The 20,667-nt window shown below is 37.4% G+C and overlaps 1 protein-coding gene across 1 annotated transcript; it reads left to right on the top strand.

The window, feature by feature from the left end:
- The first annotated feature begins 2,102 nt into the window (after positions 1–2,102).
- Positions 2,103–2,696, top strand: LOC105443001. Its single transcript, XM_011675774.1, has one exon. The coding sequence runs from the start codon at positions 2,103–2,105 to the stop codon at positions 2,694–2,696; it is 594 nt and encodes a 197-aa protein (XP_011674076.1).
- The last annotated feature ends 17,971 nt before the right edge of the window (positions 2,697–20,667 follow it).

Consider the following 20,667-nt stretch of genomic DNA (forward strand, 5'->3'; position numbering starts at 1 on the left):
GACAATCGGTCTTTCTCTGTGAAAGGTCGCATAGAGTACTTTGGATCTGATCTTCATGCTGCGGATTGTTTGTATCATCATTCATGCAGTCGCAATTTCCGGACTAGTCGTGATGTACCACTGAAGTTCCAGAGTGCGCCTGAATCCAAGCGGAAGAAATCTGGAAGACCAAAAGCTCTGGATTTGGAGCAGGCATTCTCAAAAGTGTGCTGATATCTTGAGACCCATGGCGAAGAACAACTTACTATTTGTGATCTCAGTAACGGATGAAGATTCACTTCCCTATGGCAATCAGTACCTCAAAAGCAAATTGAAGGACAGATATGGAAACTCTCTTCATATTGCAGAAGGTGAAGGTCTGCATGACATTGTGACTATGAGAGAAAAGGCATCTGAGATACTCAGGTCATACTTCAAACATCAAGAGGGTGATGAAGAATCCCCCAAAAGAGCTATCATTGAAACAGCTGCAAGGCTCATCAAAAGTGACATCAAGACTAATGTGCCTTCAGTGACTGATCAGTACCCTAGTTCTGAGATGCTCAAGCTCGACTCAACCCTCGCCTACATTCCTGAAACTCTTTATTTATTGTTAGATTCCTTGTTTGTAGGTACAGACAACCGACGTAAAGTTGCAAGTATTGGTCAGGCAATCATCCAGGCAGTTCGACCAAGAGCTACAATTGTGCCGTTGCAGATCGGCCTCGGTGTACAAACACATCATTTGCACCTTTCAAAGTTCCTTGTAGATACGCTGCATGAGATGGGCTTTAGTTCCTCCTATGGTGATGTCCTACGATTTGAAAAAAATGCAGCTAGTTGTGTTGCTCCAGACATCCTGGGTAAGAATGTTGATCTACAAGACACTACATTTCTATTTGCTGCTGACAATGTTGACCATAACATTATTACCATAGACGGCAAAGGAACATTTCACGGAATGGGCATGGTTGGTGCTTTGACACCAGCAAAGAAAGTGAGTCGCATCATTACGAGGCGAAATACTTCAGACTCGAAAATCACAGATAATTCGAGAGTTGAAATCATAGATCTACGCTTTGCCAAGCATGTATGTCGCAGTATGAAATATCAAGACCTACCAAAGCTGATTCCTGACTTTGATATGAGAATTGACATCCTTTGGGAGCTCGCATTCAGCTTCAGACAGAAAACCCCGAACTGGCCGGGCATGATGCACACTTTTCATCGAGGGAAAGATCATCCTGGTCAGTCCTCTGTGATTTTCCTGCCCATGATAGACATGTATTCTGGGGACAAGATCTGCATTCTTTCTACGTTGGAGTTTCTTAGCAATTTAGCAACAAAGCATCACGTTTCTGCAGTCGTAACATTTGATCAGCCCCTATATTGGAAGGCCGCTGAGCTAATCATCGATGCACTACAGGATAGCCCATTGAAAGGGATTGTCTTGAGTTTAGGTTGCTTCCACACCTTCATGAATTTGCTGGGGGCAATCGGTACCATGATGGAAGGAACTGGACTTCGCGAAATCCTTGGAACAGTCTATGGTGATAATGCTGTAACCAATATGATGACAGGAAAGTTAGGTTCAAAGAGCATTCCGTGGACATCTGCTGGTAGACAAGTGTCTGAATGGTATTATTGTAACAGCCATGAGAGATGAGACTCCCGAGGTTGCATCGCTTGTTGATCAGGCAGAGAACATGTACTCTGAGGTGTTGGCAGGCGAAAGAACTTTGGAGAGCACAAACACATCTGATATCATAGCTACGATCAAACAGGAAATTGACAAGAAAAGGAAGGAACTGCAAGGGAGGTCTAAGACCAGTCAGTTGTGGCTAAACTATCAGAAGATGATACAAGTTGCTAGAATGCTGATTACCGCAGATCGCATAGGGTCTTGGTCATTGCACCTACGTGCTGTTGCTGATTGCTTACCAATCTTTGCTGCGGCAGGGCATTTCAATTACTTAAATCTGCACATTTCTATGTGCAAGAAATGAGTGGTCTTGAAACCAAGCATCCCGACACCTACAAAAACTTCACTGATGGATATAGTTCGTCGCACCGACAAGGTCTGGGCCGGCCTCAGCTCTGATCTTGTCATAGAACAGACCTAGATGAGATCACTGAAGGCTACTGGTGGTTTGACACGTGGTAGTGGCATGACTGAGGAACAACGCTCACTATGGACCATGTCTATGCCTGTGACCTCGGAGTATAACAGTGCAATGCAAGAGTTCACACACCTCTCATTTACCATCAGTAATCAGCACAAGGACTTAAGTGAAGCTAGGATCAAGAGAGACACATCTGACGGGTCGAAGATCGACGAAAAGCTTGCAACTTGCACACCATTTTCTCCAGATCCTTCGTTGAGAAATGTGGTGAATGGTGTAGTGGCTTCATCAGAAGTGAATGTACATGAATATGAGTCAGTTGGGAAGAAAATCATGGCAAACATGATTGGACATGCTGTTTTCACAGTCTCGTTCAAAAGGAAAGACAAAGCTACGACTTTGGGAGAGATATCGAAAGTGAAAATTGCACCTGAACAAACCATAGATGCTGCCTTGCTCTTTCAGCGGTTCCTGGTAGTTTCAAAAACAGGGGAGCTTGATCTAGAAGAGGTGATGAGCTATGAGCTCAGTCCGTTCCCACCTGCACTTTTTGAGGCTAGGAATATCTTCCGGAAGGCTGATAAGCCCAGCTAGCTCACGCTATCACCGATCATGCAAGTAAAGTGTCGAGTGAAGCCGTTAAAGACTGTCCACCGAACACAGAACAGTACGTCCTTGATGGTGGTTCCTTGGTGCATTGGATACCATGGAAGACAGGAGACAGCTATGGCACAATAGCCCGATCATATGCTGATTTCACAACCCGCCGCTATGGTTCTGCAATTGTAGTTTTTGACGGCTATGGTGGAGGGCCGTCAATTCAGGATAATATACACTAGCGACGTGGGCAGAATGCCCATCCAGTTGTCAGATTCAATGCAGACACAGTATTCTCAGGCAAGAAGGATGAGTTTTTATCAAGAGACTGCAATAAGCAGGGACTCATAAATCTCATTAGTGAGGAGCTGAGGACGTGTAATTGCACCGTCATCAATGCACCCGGGGATGCAGATGTACATATTGCTAAAGCTGCAGTGAATTCTTGTCGTCGTCATTCTACTACTCTGATTGGAGAACACACTGACCTATTGGTGTTACTCTTGCATTACGCGGATGTAGATAGCAGGGAACTATACTTCCGCTCTGACAATGCAACCAAGGCTCTGAAGGTGTACAATATTAAGCAGTTGAAAGTGGACCTGGGTAAGGATCTATGCTCACAACTTCTTTTCCTCCATGCCTACACTGGTTGCGATTCGACTTCCCAGATATTTGGTATTGGAAAGAAATCAGTCTTCCAGAAGCTTGTAAAAGGCAACCCCACTTTGGTATCCCGTGCTAGTACTTTCCTTCTACCAAGTCAGCCAAAGGAACGAATAGAGGAACTTGGTATCAAAGTAATGTCTGTCATTTTTGGTGGCAGCTGTAATGACTCACTTGCATCATTACGATACAACTTGTTCGTGAAGAAAATTGCCAATGCGAAATCCTTTGTTACTCCAGAGCGACTCCCTCCTACGCCAGCTTCAACCAAATTCCACTCCCTCAGAGCATACTACCAAGTCATGGAATGGATGGAGAGCGAAGGAGACATGAACGTCACAGACTAGGGCTGGAAATTAGAAGGCAATCACCTGGTTCCACTGATGTCGAATATGGAGGCTGCACCTAGTAATCTTCTGAAGTTGATTTATTGCAACTGCTGTACTGCTTGTAGCACTCTTCGCTGTACCTGCAGAGGTTACGGACTACCATGTAACAGTGTGTGTAGACCTTGCCAACTTGATACATGCCACAATCCATATAACGAGTCACTTGATAGTGAAACAGAAGAAGAGTGATGATTTATCCTTACTCAATTACATTCCTCATCAAAATGAAGGTACGAATATCTGCATGTGTATTTGCTAGATGACATGAACAACACAACGTTTTAAACATTTTTAATTATATGGTGGGTATTTGGAATGTGTGTCTAGATATTATTAATAAGTTGTTACTTTGTCTTTGTCACTCTCCCCTCCCCCCGTGTCGACAGTGACCTGTCAATAGTTGAGTTGACCTCTTGGGGTCGTAGCCACCATAAGGGTGAGAGAGATACATTATAAGTTTATTTTCTTTGTATAAATTGCGCCCTCTATTGAGAGATTATAGTGGTTTTGTGGCCCTTCGGACGCCATATTGGATTTTTTGGTTTCCTAAGCCACTGCTTAACGTTCTAACTTATCCTAATAGATTCTTTGACCCCGAAAACCATAGCAGAGACACCCCAATTACACTGTCGCTCATTCAGTTGGAATATTTTTGTTTAACCCTAATTTATGGAATTATTTTAAAAATACTTAAAAAATAATAGATCTAGATGATAGTATACAGTCTCAGATTTTATTGAATAATAATTTGCCAATATGTGTTTTGCGTGACTGCTAAAGCATGTATATTATGCTACTATGCTTATCTACTAGGGTTCCTACGCACTAAAGGCATAAATGCCAGTAATGAGGATTAATGCCCCACAAAAGGGCACTAATATAGCACATCGACACGGTTTTGATCCTGGGGCCTCACAGTTACGAAGCCCTTGCTTGGTCACTGAACCATGACCGTACGCAGCGGGAGCTACGGTAGGGGGCAGTTTCCATAAATATAAAAAAAAACAAAGAAAATGCAATAACATTTCAATTGCATTTTATTGCATTTTATCCCTGTCCCCAACATAAAAAAATCCTCTGCACGGCCATGCATTATGGCTCAAGGCATGGGCACACAAGGGATTTTTTTATTTCGGGGATCGGGGTAAAATGCAATTAATTATTGAAAATTTATTGCATTTTTTTTTTAAATTTATGGAAACTGCCCCTACCCTAGCCTCCGCTGCGTACGGTCGTGGTTCAGTGACCAAGCAAAGGCCTCGTAACTGTGAGGCCACAGGATCAAAACCGTGTCGACGTGCTATATTTAGTGCCCTTTTGTGGGGCATTAATCCTCATTACTGGCATTTATGCCTTTAGTGCGTAGGACCCCTAGTAGATAAGCATAGTAGCATACACATGCTCTAGCAGTCACGCAAAACACACATTGTCAAATTATTATTCAATAAAAACTGAGAATGTATACTATTATCTAGATCTATTATTTTTTAATTATTTTTAAAATAATTCCATAAGTTGGGGTAAAACAAAATATTCCAACTTAATGAGCGACAGTTTACGTTTCTCGGATGGATTTTAAGTGACTTATGGCCATTTTAATGTTATGGCGGCCATTTTGGACGTCATCTTGGATTTTGGGGTTCCTTGGACCATCAGAAACCGTTCTTACTTGTCTCAATGGATTCTCTGACCCCCGAAACCATGGGATAGACACCAAAATTATGTTTCTATGATAGATAATAAGTGATTTATGGTCATTTGTATGTATCGGCGGCCATCTTGGACGCCATTAAAAAAAACAGCTTTCCGAACATTCGATTTTGGTTTACTTTTAGTATGTTATTCCTGAGGTCGAATACTACTAGAAACCGTTGAAAAACCTTTTGTTGCAATTTTTTGGGGGGGTCAAACCATATCTTGACCTGACTAGGGGACCTATTCCCCCGTCCCTCCCGGGATCGTCCTCCCTGATATTATAGAACCGTTACGAAATAAATGTTTCATTATCTTTTTTATGTATGGTATAAGCGGCAATGGGGCCATCGCTTTTGGTTAAAACTATATTGAAACCAATATGACGTGATTTCGAATAAAGATTATTATTATTATTATTATTACTTATACCGCGCTTTCCCCAAAAGGCCCAAGGCGCTTACAGTGAATGAAAACAAAAATTAAATAAATACATATAATTAGAAAAAACAGTCTTACAACTACATTGTTGGTCATATGGTGGAATAATTATTTTTACCCCAATTTATTGACTGATTTTGACAATGATTTATTCCTAATAGATCTAGATAATAGTATACATTCTCAGATTTTATTGAATGACAATTGGCGAGTGTTTGTTTTGCGTGACTGCTAAAGCATGTGTGTGCTACTATGCTAATCAACTAGGGGACCTACGTCCTTAAGTCATAACTGACAGTAATGGGGATTAATGCCTCATAAAAGGGGACTAATAAAGCACATCGACACGGCTCTGATCCTGGGGGCTAACAGTAACGAGGCCATTGCTTCGCCGATGAATCATGACTGTACGCAGCGGGCGCTAGGGTACGTCTACGCCCCCACAAAAACCAAAGAAAAGAAAGAAAATGCATTTAATTATCAATAATTTATTGCATTTTCCCCCAGTCCCTAACAGTAAAGAAATCCTCCGTAGGGCCATTCAATATGGTTCAAGGCATGCCCACATAGAGAATTTGTTATGTTGGGGGTCGGGGCAAAATGCATGAAATATTAAAAAATTATTACATTTTTTGTTTGTTTGACCTTTGGAACCTGTTTATGCTGATGGACATGTTCAACTAGCTTTGTGGATAAATTTAGAGAACATAAACACGCGGTTAATGTAATCTTTACTGAAATTCAACTGTTTCTCCTGAAGGATCCAACTCAGTATTGGACTCCTATCACAAATGGTTTCTGCGCCTGGATGATCTTCTTTAAGAACCTTTTGAGAGCATCCATTGTGACTCTTCACCCATTGATATCAGCTTATCCTAGCACCAAAGACTCAGAGCTCTATTCAAGCTGAGGCGCCTGGGATGAATAACCCTATTAAAAGTAAATGTCGTGTCCATTGAATTTTAACTTTATTAAATAAGCTGAAGTATTAGGAGCAATCCAGCAAGGGGGGGGGGGGGGAATCTGATGAAATATGGCTGCTGCTTTCTGCTGATCATTGTGACCAGATTGACGAGGAAGTGAAAGACTGCTACAGCTGTCACAAATTCCGAGACCTGTTGAAGTGTTCCAGGCATCGCTAACTGATGCAGTTACGATGCAGATGACGGAGCTTCGAGACAAGCTGGAGAAGGCTGAGGGCAATGCTGGGAAATAATTTCAAGAAAAAGGCAGCCATCATAAAATATCTCCAGGAGAAACAGTTACGCATCATTGGGGCATTTCATCGAGGACTAAATGGTGCAGAGCAATTATCACGCAGGAACTGTGTAAGAATTTATGGAATCCCTATCGCTCATTGTACTCAACGGAAACAGCACTGTTGAAAGTAATGAACGATTTTTTATTAGCTGTCGACAGGGGTTATGAGGCAATACTGGTTCTACTAGATTACAGTGCTGCTTTTGATACCGTTTACCATGTGAATTTGATAATCATCCTCGAACGTGACTACGGCATCAAGGATGTAGCGCGATAGTGGCTGGTCTCCTAAAACAAATCTAAAACAAATCAGAGACAGAAGATCGAAGTTAACGATGCTGTTTCCAAGTCTTTCCCCCTATCCCAGGGTATTCCTCAGGGAACGGTCATTGGTCCTTTGGCGTTTGCACTGTACACTGGCCCTCTATCGCAAGTTATCAACGCCCATCAAGGAATCATGCATACCATGTACGCTGATGACTTTCAGTTACATGCTGTCATCAGACCTGAGGATCATGACGTTGGACTTTAAAAGTTACAGCAGCGTATAGCAGAAGTTAATAAATGGTCACTACGGAAAAATCGTCAACTCAATGACTCTAAGACTCAGGTAATCCATGTCTTCTCCAGGTTCGAAGGTGCTCGGAATCGCCCTGTACTGCAGATTGGCGATGGTCAGATGTGTTCAGGCCTCTCGCGATCTCGGTGTTATTCTTGGTAAGAAGTTTCGAGCAGCTATACACACTGAATAGACTAATGATTAGTAAAGTGCTGACACTATTGATAAACTGGTGAGTACTATCAGTAAAACCTCAATATGTGAATTAACACCCATTATAGCGAAAAGCGTTGCCGAAATATTGAATTATACGTTAGAACTCGAATTTCATGAACGAGATGTCCGCATCGCCGCTTTTGAAAGCGAACTTAGATATATTCGCCTTCAAAATGAAGAGGCAGAACAATGTTCACATAATCTGAATATAACTCTGGCTTACTTGTTACTCCTAGGGTTAAAACAAAGTGGGGGGAGCGAACCTTCGCTCATGCTGGGCCTTCGTTATGGAATACTCTCCCTCAATGGGTTAAGAATAGCAGTTCTGCTGAGGTGTTAAAAAACAATCTTAAGAAATATCTGTTTAATTTAGCTTATAATTGATTACCATTACCTTTCATGTCTGTACCTTTCTTATTGCACTCTGTATAAATGTATCATGTATGTATTTCATCTTTTGCACAAGCTGCGCCTTGAGCATTTGACTGTCAAGTGGATTTGGCGCCTTATAAATCATATGTATTATTATTATTATTATTATTATATAAAAATGCAGATGAAACTGTGCGAAGAGTAAATGAAAATTGAGATTGAATGTAAGGATCTAGACATAAGTCATAGACTTTGGTCATATGAAAGATGGCGAGCCAAGGGGTATTATTGCCAAGTTTGCCTACTACAACTGCCGTGATAAAGTATACCGTGCCCAAACACTTCTCCGTAAATGCGAATTAGCTCTCGTGTTCATTCACGAAAGTCTCACCAAGCATCAAAGTGAGTTATTTTGGAAGGTAAAAACTGACTTTAAAGATCATGTAAAAGTGGTCTGGACACAAGATGGCTGCATCATTGTCAAACTGAAAAAAAAACGACAACAAGGGCGTTCTCGCAAACAAAGACGAAATCCAGAAACTGAGAGATAAGCTGAATGACTGATGTGCTTATTAGTGTGACATAAGTCCATTTAATGAGCTAGTAGTGTTTGGAGTACAGCCGATCGTGCCCCGCTTTTGATGCCCACAGGTATTTTGATGACTCATGAGCTACTTTCAAAGGTTCTTGTGATTCGTCAGATCCTCCGATCACCTGACCGAGTCAACTCATTCTTCTCCTGATCACTGACCGATCTACGTCGCATCATTCCGATCCTCAGCATGCTCAGGTCACCTGACTGCGCGACGTATTTCTTCGATCGGTTCAACGTATGTCAGCGGACGATAGTAACGCATCATGTGACTTATACAATCTCAACTTTATGACAGTATACTATGCAGCCTTAATTAGGTGATACGTAACGAAGTCAACGTATCACCTTTTGATTTCGTCAAGATTTTTCTTTATTAGGTGATACGTAACGAAGTCTACGTATCACCTTTTGATTTCGTCAAGATTTTTATTAGGTGATACGTACGTAGACGTATCACCTTTTGATTTCGTCAAGATTTTCTTTATTATTTTTATTATTCTGCCATGAATTTGTTCGCAGGATATCTCAAGAATGAAAAAAGCCATAATCATGAATCTTTCAATGATGATAGATCTTAGTCTAACTTAGAACTGTGTGACTTTTCAAAGACTCAAAGTCATCGTGACGTCATCCAGGCGCCATTTTGTGAAAATCAACTCATGATCATATCTTCATAACAGAAAGCCATTTCTCATTCATATTTATCACGATCAAGGTCAATATCTGTCCCGTCAATTTCAGGTCAATAAATGCGTTCAAAAATGCGCGTACGCGTACGTGCGCGCGTTAATGCGCGCGTAAAATTTTATATTGCTCAAAATCGTCTTAAATTTTTTTTGCATACGTTTTAGGCCATTATAAGCATTCATAAAAAATCGCGCAAAACACGCATTTTTGCGCGTTTTCGTTCGTCACGGCCGAACGAAAAATAATTCCTTCGCAAAAACTTTTGACAGGATATTCCTCATAATTTTCCGAACAATTTGATACCAAGTTTATCTCTTTATCACTATTAATAACGGAATGAGCGTCTGTTCAAGATAACCCTCCGCACGCGCGATTTTTGTAATACATAGCATATACGGGCAAAAACATGCCCATAAAAAGTCCATTGATATGAATAAGGACTGCCAATTTGTTTTCATATTTAGATAGAGTATGAGTCGAAGGTATGATTTCATATCTCATTTGGCCATTAAGTACATCTTGACGTCATCATAATGGCCTTGGAAGTCAAAAATACAAAAATGCATATTATGACGTCATTATGTTTATGGGAAATTTAGTGTATTTCTCTTAATATTCATCGATTCTCTTCTAGATTTTAATATGTTGTAGTCGAGGCAATCGTCTTTGAGATCAGTTTACACCAATTTTCATTTAATTGATGTCATCATAGTACAAAATTCAATTAAAGGCCACATGTCAGAATTTTCTTAATTTGCGTGTTATGTCTATGGAAGGTGAATTTTGTTCACATCATGAATATTCATGACATTGATCTTTGAGCACTATCTAGCTTATGAGTACTCTATGTTCTCCCAAATTTTGATACGGTGTAGCTAATAAATTATCTTCAATATTGACGTACATCATTTATCATTTTGATGACATCATCTTAGTGAAAATTTCAATTAAAGGCGACATGTCAGAATTTTCTTAGTTAGCGTGTTAGGCGACTTTTTCTGAAATCCTGATTCTACAAATCTCTATCGAATACCTGAAGTGGGCGCTATACCACTCTTAATCATGGTCTTTATCGTATTTATGATCATTATCATTAGATCATCATCGGCACAATTTCATGATAACAAAATAGCACGTATCACCTAATTCGTCAAAGTGACGAATTAAAGTCTAGTTATTTATTTATTATTATTCTTCCTCGAATTTGTTCGCAGGATATCTCAAGACTGAATGAAGCCATTGTCATGAATCTTTCAATGATGATAGATCTTAGTCTAACTTAGAACTGCGTGAATTTTCAAAGACTCAAAAATATCGTGACGTCATCCAGGCGCCATTTTGTAAAAATCAACTTATGATCATATCTTCATAACGGAAAATAATTTTACATTCATATTTATCAAGATTAAGATCAATATCCGTCGGGTCAATTTGAGGTCAATAAATGCGCGCAAAAATGCGCGTACGCGTAGGCACGCGCGTTAATGCGCGCGTAAAATTCTAAATTGCTCAAAATCGTCTTAAATTTTTTTTGCATACGTTTCAGGCCATTATAAGCATTTCATAAAAAATCACGCAAAACACGCATTTTTGCACGTTTTCGTTCGTCACGGCCGAACGAAAAATAATTTCTCCGCAAAAGCTTTTGACCGAATATTCCTCATATTTTTCCGGAAAATTTGATACCATGTTTAGCTCTTTATCACTATTAATAACGGAATGAGCGTCCGTTCAAGATAACCGTCCGCACGCGCGATTTTTGCAATACATAGCATATAAGGGCAAAAACATGCCTATAAAAAGTCCAGTGGGATGAATAAGGACTGCCAATTTTGTTGTCATATTTAGATAGAGTGTGAGTCGGAGGTATGATTTCATATCTCATTTGGCCATTAACTACATCCTGACGTCATCATAATGGCCTTGGAAGTCAAAAATACAAAATTGCATATTATGACGTCATTGTATTTATGGAAAATGTAGTGTATTTCTCTCAATATTCATCGATTCTCTTTGAAATGTCGATATGTTGTAGATAAGGCAATTCGCTACAAGATCACTTTTCACTAACTTTCATTTTAATGAGGTCATCATAGTACAAAATTCAATTAAAGGCCACATGTCAGAATTTTCGTCATTTGCGTGTTATGTCTATGGAAGGTGAATTTCGTTCACATCATGAATCTACATGGCATTCATCTATGAGCACTATCTATCTTATGTGTGCTCTGTTTTCTCCCAAATTGGGGTATGTTATAGCTGAGACCATGGGCTATAAAAACGGTGCTTTTAGTTTTTTCATCAGATGATGAGATCATATCACAATTTTTAGTTGAATGTTGAAATGATGAATATGTCACGTATGTCCTATTTGTGAAACTTAAACGTTAGCAGTGTCCTCGTATTGAAATTATGTAAGGAAACCCTTTTACTTTCTAGACTTTACTCTCAGACACTATTGAGTGACTGATTGACATCTTTTTTTCTCTGGTAATAAAATACATAAAATGAGCGTTATAGAGAACATGAGCATTCGGCTACATTAATAACCCACTCTGTTCTCATTGTTCATTTCCTATTCAAGACTTGAATAATGACGAACTTCATTCAATATTTGGTAGTAATACTACATATACTTATACTGATATCAATGATTTAAACTATTTATCCGAAAAAGAATATGAGTTTCATTTCAGTAGGTTTCTGAACTGTAAATATTATATTGATGAGGATTTTACGACTGAATTCAGTAACATTAACTATCATTTTAGTATTTTACATTTTAATTCGCGTAATTTAAACATACATTGTAATGCTTTATCCAATTTCATCTGTACTTATGTATAGAAACTTGGGTTAATGATAGTACGCCACTATTATTCAATGTGTCTGGTCATTCATTTATACATTTTAATCGCCAAGTAGAAAAGAGTAGAGGTGTTGGTCTATTGGTCGCTGACAATTTTGAATATGAAATACGCAATGATATATTTATATTATACCCATCATACAACTATGAATCACTGTTTATTGAAAGCAATTTGCCGAGACATAACAATATTATTGTAGGTGTCATATATAGGAAACCCCAATCAAATATCAATGATTTCATCCCTGTCTTTGAAAATGTTTTACAAAAAACACATACTGAACATAAACAGGTTTATATAATGGGAGATTTTAACATTGATCCCGTAAAATTTACTGGCAATGCTGTATGTAATTTCTTGAGCGAAATACATTCAAATCTTTGTATTCCTTTAATTGACAAGCCTTCAAGAAAGACTGACGGATCAATATCCCTCTAATCCACATTCCTTATACAGTGAGAGTATATATCCATTCGATATTTAAAGATTTTATTTTCAAGCAACTAGTGAATCTCACGTCGACAACTCAAAATGATCGCTAATGTATTCTCACACTTTTCATTTACGCCGGGACATCTGACGTCATACACTATACATTTTTAATTATTCAGGCATAAGCTCTTATTTATCAATTATATTTTCATTTCTTAGAATAAGATAAAAATCGTCAAAATGCGTTCTTCATGATGTAAATTAGAGTCAAAGGTGTAACTGGTTACTGCACAGAGTCAACGGTCATGTATTGTCTCAATCTATCTTCCCTATATCCATAATGATCAAGGGATCGACACAATTTAAACTTGACATATGGATAGATCATTATGGGAAGAGCATTTTATAAAATAATATGATATCGTGTAATGCATTCTTTGTTAGGTAAACCAATATCATACGTATCACCTAATTCGTCTAAGTGACGAATTAAAGTCTAGTTATTATTATTATTATTATTATTTATTTTTATTATTCTTCCTCGAATTTGTTCGCAGGATATCTCAAGACTGAATAAAGCCATTATCATGAAACTTTCAATGATGATAGATCTTAGTCTAACTTAGAACTGTGTGACTTTTCAGACAGTCAAGGTCATCGTGACGTCATCCAGGCGCCATTTTGTGAAAATCAACTTATGATCATATCTTCATAAAGGAAAGCCATTTTTCATTCATATTTATCATGATTAAACTCAATATCCGTCCGGTCAATTTCAAGTCAATAAATGCGCGCAAAAATGCGCGTACGCTTATGTCCGCGCGTTTACGCGCGCGAAAAAAATTAAAATGCTCCAAATCATCCAAAATTTTTTTTACATCCGTTTCAGGCCATATGGAGCATTTGATAAAAAAATTACGCACACGCGCATGCGCGCGCATTTTCGCGCGTACTGGCATTTTGCAATATAGAATCGCCGAATTTTTTCTGTCATTATATTTGATACATTTTTCCAAGCATTTTGATAACTTGTTCACCTTTTAATAACGCAATGAGCGTCCGTCAAAGTTGACAGCACGCGCAGATCTGCGTTATCTTTATCCACCATACATTGGCAAAAACATGCCTATACAAAATTCATTGTAACTGTTCAGAATGGATGGGAACTCCCAATATGTTTTCATATTTAGATAGATTATGAGTTGAAGATATTATTTCATGTCTCATTTGACCCTCAATTAACTCATGATGTCATCATAATGGCCTCCAAACTCAAAATTTCAATTTGCATATTATGACGTCAGCATATTTTTGGAAAATTAATTGTATCTCTGTAAATATGGATCAATTTTCTTTTAAATTTTGATATGTTCTAGCTGAGACAATTTGCTACAAGTATAGTGACCACAATTTTTCATTTTGACTAAGGCATCAAGGCGTACTTTTGTGATTAAAGGAGGCATGTCAATTTTTCACATTTTGCGTGTATTTTCTATGGGACATGACTTTTTCTCAAAACTGGATTCTACACTCCTGTCTTTTGCGAGCGAAATCTCCCATATTTTAGCTTTGTTTTCGCTGAGCTTCGAATATGTTGTAGCTGAGACAATAAGCTATCACACGTGTGCCTTTTATATTTCGATCAGATGCCGGGATTATGCTCATATTTCACTTGCAAAGTAGGATTTCTGAATTCCATTTCCCGTTTACGTGTAATTAATCGCTATGGGAGATGTTTTGTTATATCGGTAACGCACTTGACTTCCAACCTCGAGATCCCTGGTTCGATTCCGGGTGTCTCCAACACTTTTTTTTTCACTTTTTTTTTCCTTTTGACCTTCACTGTACCATCTCCTTTGATTATTTAAACACGTAGATTCGCAAATAATGTCATAAATAACCCTTTTTACTTTATTATTACCCTATTTTCACTTAATCCATTACTTTTTGCGTGTAATCCCTATGGGAGATGACTTTTTTTTTCAAATCTGGATTCTACATTCCTGTCTTTTGCGAGCAATATCGCCGTTATTTCGGCTTGGATTTTGTTGATTTTTGAGTATGTTGTAGCTGAGACTATATGCTATCTAAATCAACCCTCTTTTTTTCAATAAAATGTCAAAATCGCGCTTATGATCATGATCATGATCATCATGATCATCATTATCATAATGATGATAATCATTTATCAATTACATTTTCATTTCTTTGAATAAGATAAAAATCGTCAAAAGGTGTTCTTCATGATGTAAATTAGAGTCAAATGTGTAACTGGTTACTGCACAGGGTCAAAGGTCATATATTGTTTCAATCTATCTTCCCTAGATCCATGATGATCAAGGAGACACAATTTAATCTTGAGATATGAATAGATCATAATGGGAGAAGCATATAAATGGGAGAAGCATTTTACAAAATAATATATCGTGTAATGCATTATTCGCTATGTAAACCACTATCATACGTATCACCTAATTCGTCTAAGTGACGAATTAAAGTCTAGTATTTATTTTGTGTCTGTATAGAAGAAATTATTATTATTCTTCCTCAATTTTGTTCGCAGGATATCTCAAGAATGGCTAAAGCCATTATCATGAAACTTGCCATGATGATAGATCTTAGCCTAACTTAGAACTGCGTGACTTTTCAAAAACTCAAACTCATCGTGACGTCATCCAGGCGCCATTTTGTGAAAATCAACTTATGATCATATCTTCATAACGGAAAAGTATTTCTCATTCATAATTATCACGATTAAGATCAATATCCGTCCGTTCAATTTCAGGTCAATAAACGTAGGCAAATGCGCGCGTGCGCGTTCGTCCGCGCGTTTACGCGCGCGCAAAAATTTAAAATGCTCTAAATCATCCCAAATTTTTTTTGCATACGTTTCAGGCCATATGGAGCATTTGAGAAAAAAATATGCTCACGCGCATGCGCGCCTGTTTTTTGCGCGTACTAGCGTTTTTCAACATAGAATCGCCGAAATTTCTCTATCATCATATTTGGCACATTTTTCCAAGCATTTTGATAACTTGTTAACCCTTTAATAACGCAATGAGCGTCCGTCAAAGTTGACAGCACGCGCGGATTTGCGTTATCTTTATCCACAATACATGGGCAAAAACATGCCTATATAAAATTCATTGTAACTCTTTAGAATAGATAGAAACTCCTAATATTTTTTCATATTTGGATAGATTATGAGTCGGAGATATGATTTCATGTCTCATTTTATCCTCAATTAACTCATGACGTCATCATAATGGCCTCCAAACTCAAAATTTAAATTTGCATATTATGACGTCAGCATATTTTTGGAAAATTGATTGTATCTCTGTAAATATGGATCAATTTTCTTTTTAATTTTGATATGTTCTAGCTGAGACAATTTTCTACAAATGTAATGTTCACAATTTTTATTTTTGACAAAAGTATCATGGTGTATTTTTGCGATTAAAGGAGGCATGTCAATTTTTCGCATTTTGCGTGTATTCTCTATGGGACATGACTTTTTCTCAAAACTGGATTCTACACTCCTGTCTTTCGCGAGCAAAATCTCCGTTGTTTTAGCTTCGTTTTCGCTGAGCTTCGGATATGTTGTAGCTGAGACAATGAGCCATCACAAATGTGACCTTTATTTTTCGATTAGATACCGGGATCATGCTCATATTTCACTTGCAAAGTAGGATTTCTGAATTCCATTTCCTGTTTACGTGTAATCGCTATGGGAGATGTTTTGGTATATCGGTAACGCACTTGACTTCCAAGCTCGAGATCCCTGGTTCGAGTCCGGGTGTCTCCAACACTTTCTTTTCACTTTTTTTTCCTTTTGACCTTCACTGTACCATCTCCTTTGATTATTTAAACACGTAGATTTGCAAATAATGTCATAAATAACCCTTTTTACTTTATTATTACCCTATTTTCACTTAATCCATTACTTTTTGCGTGTAATCCCTATGGGAAATGACTTTTTCTCAAATCTGGAGTCTACATTCCTGTCTTTTGCGAGCAATATCGCCGTTATTTCGGCTTGGATTTTGTTGATTTTTGAGTATGTTGTAGCTGAGATTATATGCTATCTAAATCAACCCTCATTTTTTCAATAAGATGTCATGATCGCGCTCATGATCATGATTATGATCATCACGATCATCATTATCATAATGATGCTAATCATTTATCAATTATATTTTCATTTCTTTGAATAAGATAAAATCGTCAAAAGGTGTTCTTCATGATGTAAATTAGAGTCAAATGTGTAACTGGTTACTGCACAGGGTCAAAGGTCATATTTTGTTTCAATCTATCTTCCCTAGATCCAAGATGATCAAGGAGACACAATTTAATCTTGACATATAAATAGATCATAATAGGAGAAGCATATAAATGGGAGAAGCATTTTATAAATTAATATATCGTGTATTGCATTATTCGTTATGTAAACCATTATCATACGTATCACCTAATTCGTCTAAGTGACGAATTAAAGTCTAGTTAGATGTTAACATAGAGTTGATGGCGACCGTTATATTTCAACGAGCCCATGATCCAAAGCTTCTTCTTTCCTCAAAATTATTTTGGTTACTTTACTTTTTTTGATCTAAGAATTTTATTTTTGATTTTCATACTGTTTTTCTAAGTAAACGATGTCCTTTGTCAATGTTAAGTATACATATCCATGTGCCTGCTGTAAAAGAAACGTCAAAAAGAATTAAAAATCTCTCCGTTGTAGTGTATGTACAGACTGGTTGCACATTAGATGTGTTGGAATAACCCCTCAAGTTTACGATAACTTATCAGCCTCATTTGAGGATCGGCAGTGTCCAAAATGCTTAATTAAAGAGCTTCCTTTTTTAAATTTAAAGATAAACTTTAGCACTGGTAATGCGATTGCATTGTGAAAGAAAAGGTGTGGATAGGATCAGAAACAGTTGATCATGTAGCATGTAAGTATTGGTGTGCACTGCAAGGTTCTGGAGTCATCAAAATCACAATAAATTTGACCGAGTCTTGGTAAAGTAACAAGCACTCACATAGAAAGCTATATATGGGACAACACACAAGGTGTCGGGGCTAGTACTACCTTGATTTCCTTGTCTTTCTATGCTCATTACTCAGCCAGTATACATTTTCTTCCAAAATTGTTTGGCACATGTCATTTATTTGTAATCTTGAACATTCAGTGTAAGTTTCGTTTGATTCTGTGAGAATTATAATTTTTTTTTTACCAGTACTGGAGTTTATCTTTAACAAGTGATATACATCAGAGTAATCTGAAATATGAAAAAAAACTATATAGCAGGGTTTTTAAGATATGCCAGCTGAATGTAAACAGCCTCACTATGCATTTAAATAAATTTAAATCACTTTTATCCTTTAAAAGTATTAATATGTTTGCTATGAATGAAGCGGAGATTGACAACTTTGTAAAAGACCACGAGATAGCAATCGAAAATTATGTCACGATTCGGAAAGACCGGAATCGTCAAGGTGGTCGTTTCGCCCTCTATGTTCATAAATCCTTAAAAGTAGAGATCTTACATGTCACTCTAAACGATTTAGAAATCCTCGCTGTTGTTGTTCATTCACCGATTTCCAAAATCGATGTACTCAAGGCGTATAACATATTTCTACAATATATTGATAGTTTGAAAAAAGATAGCATTTTGGTTGGTGATGTAAATTTTGATATGTTATTGCAGGTACCTACCTTGCATGCCAGAATGTATGGTAAAATTGACGATATCTTTGCTTTTGAGCAGATAAAACGACTGAACCCATGAGAGTACTTTACCAGTCTGCAACTCTAGTAGACCACATGTTAAGCAATTGTTCACATAGAGTTAGATCACATGGTGCCATTTATAATGGATTAAGCGATCATTCCATCAGCTTTCCGGTTCTTAAATTCGAATCGACTTCATAGTCACGTACAGTTTAATTTAGAAATTGTAAAAACTTTGATATTGACACACTTAAATCGGACCTTAGAAAACAACCTTGGGAAATAGTTAGAGACATCGAAAATATTGATGATGCTGTTAGAAAATTCTCCCCTGGTAAGTTCAGGCCAATTTCGATATTGCCCTGTGCGTCAAAGATTTTAAAACGAGTTGTACAACGCCAGACACCTAGACTACTTGAATAAAAATGACATTTTATGTAAAGGACAGTCTGGATTCCGACCTAAGCATCTACCGTAATAAAGGTCACAGATGAGTGGCTTCAGGCCATGGACGATTCTAAATACATAGGTACTGTATTTATCGATCTGCGAAAAGCATTCGACACTGCCGACCATCAAATTCTTATGATGAAAATGCATAACATCGGTATCAAAAATATATCTTGTGAATGGTTTTATAGTTAAAAGTAGAAGAACTTGTAAAACCCTTGTAATTCATTATCTTTATCTTCCAAGTTCACTTGTAGGGCCACTCTTATTTATCATATACGTTAACGATCTTGCCAAATATATCAAATCAAGCAGTATACAGTTATATGCCAACGACACAGTGATATATTACTCCGATACCTCAGTACGCAAAATTGAGTCAACTCTGAACAGCGATCTATTTCTTTTACACCAGTGGATGAAGGAAATTAGACTAAGTGTTAATTATGAAGAACAAAACAGTTTTTACGTTGATTGGTAGTGGAAAATGTGTTGTCAAATGAAAAGAACTTAAATTTCTCCCTCTGTAAGACCAAAATTCAACAAGTGAAAAATGTTAAGTACTTAGGTGTCATTTGTGATGAGCAAATTAAATGGAACATTAATGTGCTGCCAAATGAAAATAATTTAAATTTCACTCTCTGTAAGACCAAAATTCAACAAGTGGAAAATGTCAAGTACTTAGGTGCCATGAGCAAATTAAATGGAACATTCACACTGATAAAGTGGTTTAAAAAATAGGACAAGTGGTAAGCTTCCTTGGTAGATTAACAAGCACCTTGAATGAATCTATATTAAAACTAGTATATAATGCAGTTGTTTTTCCCCTCTTCGACTACGGAGATGTTGTATATGGTTCGGCCTGTAAATATTTAAATGAAAGATTACAAAAGCTCCAGAATAGTGCTAGGCGTTTGATTTTACGTATCAATCGTGACTCTCTTATTAACAACGGTGTTGACAATTGATGTTGGACACATTTCGGTCCCAAAAGCGCTGTGTATTCATGATTCTAGGATATATCCCCTTAAATTCTAATGAAATTATTATTGATGCAAGAAAGAAAATGATACTGAATTGAAATAAAATAATATTAATTTCTCGAAAACTATTCTAATAACTAGAGATATGCTGTTGATCTACAACAAATTCGGTCCATCGAATGATGTTGGACACATTTCGGTCCCTCAAAAACGCGATGTATTCATGTCTTAGGTAAAAACACCTTAAACATTATTGAAATAATTATTGATGTAAGAAATAAAATAATATTGAATTAAAATGAAATAATATTAAAGACTCGGAAGCTATTTCATTGACTAGAGATAAGATGTCGACCAACAATTGATGTAAGACACATTTCAGTCCGTCAAATGCGCAGTGTATTCACGATCCTAAGAAATATCTGCTTAAATATTGAAAAATTATACATTGACGCAAGAGAGGAAAAAGAAAATAATGAAAATATCAAAGGCTGTGACACTATTTTATTAACTGAAGATAAGATGTTGATCTTCCATAAATTCGGTCCCTCAAATGATATTGGACATATTTTGGTCCCTCAAAAGCGCTATGTATTCATGATCTTGGGAAAAGTTCCCTTTAACA

The sequence above is a fragment of the Strongylocentrotus purpuratus genome, unplaced genomic scaffold (assembly GCF_000002235.5).
Source record: "Strongylocentrotus purpuratus isolate Spur 01 unplaced genomic scaffold, Spur_5.0 spur5_scaffold_4, whole genome shotgun sequence".
NCBI lineage: Eukaryota > Metazoa > Echinodermata > Echinoidea > Camarodonta > Strongylocentrotidae > Strongylocentrotus > Strongylocentrotus purpuratus.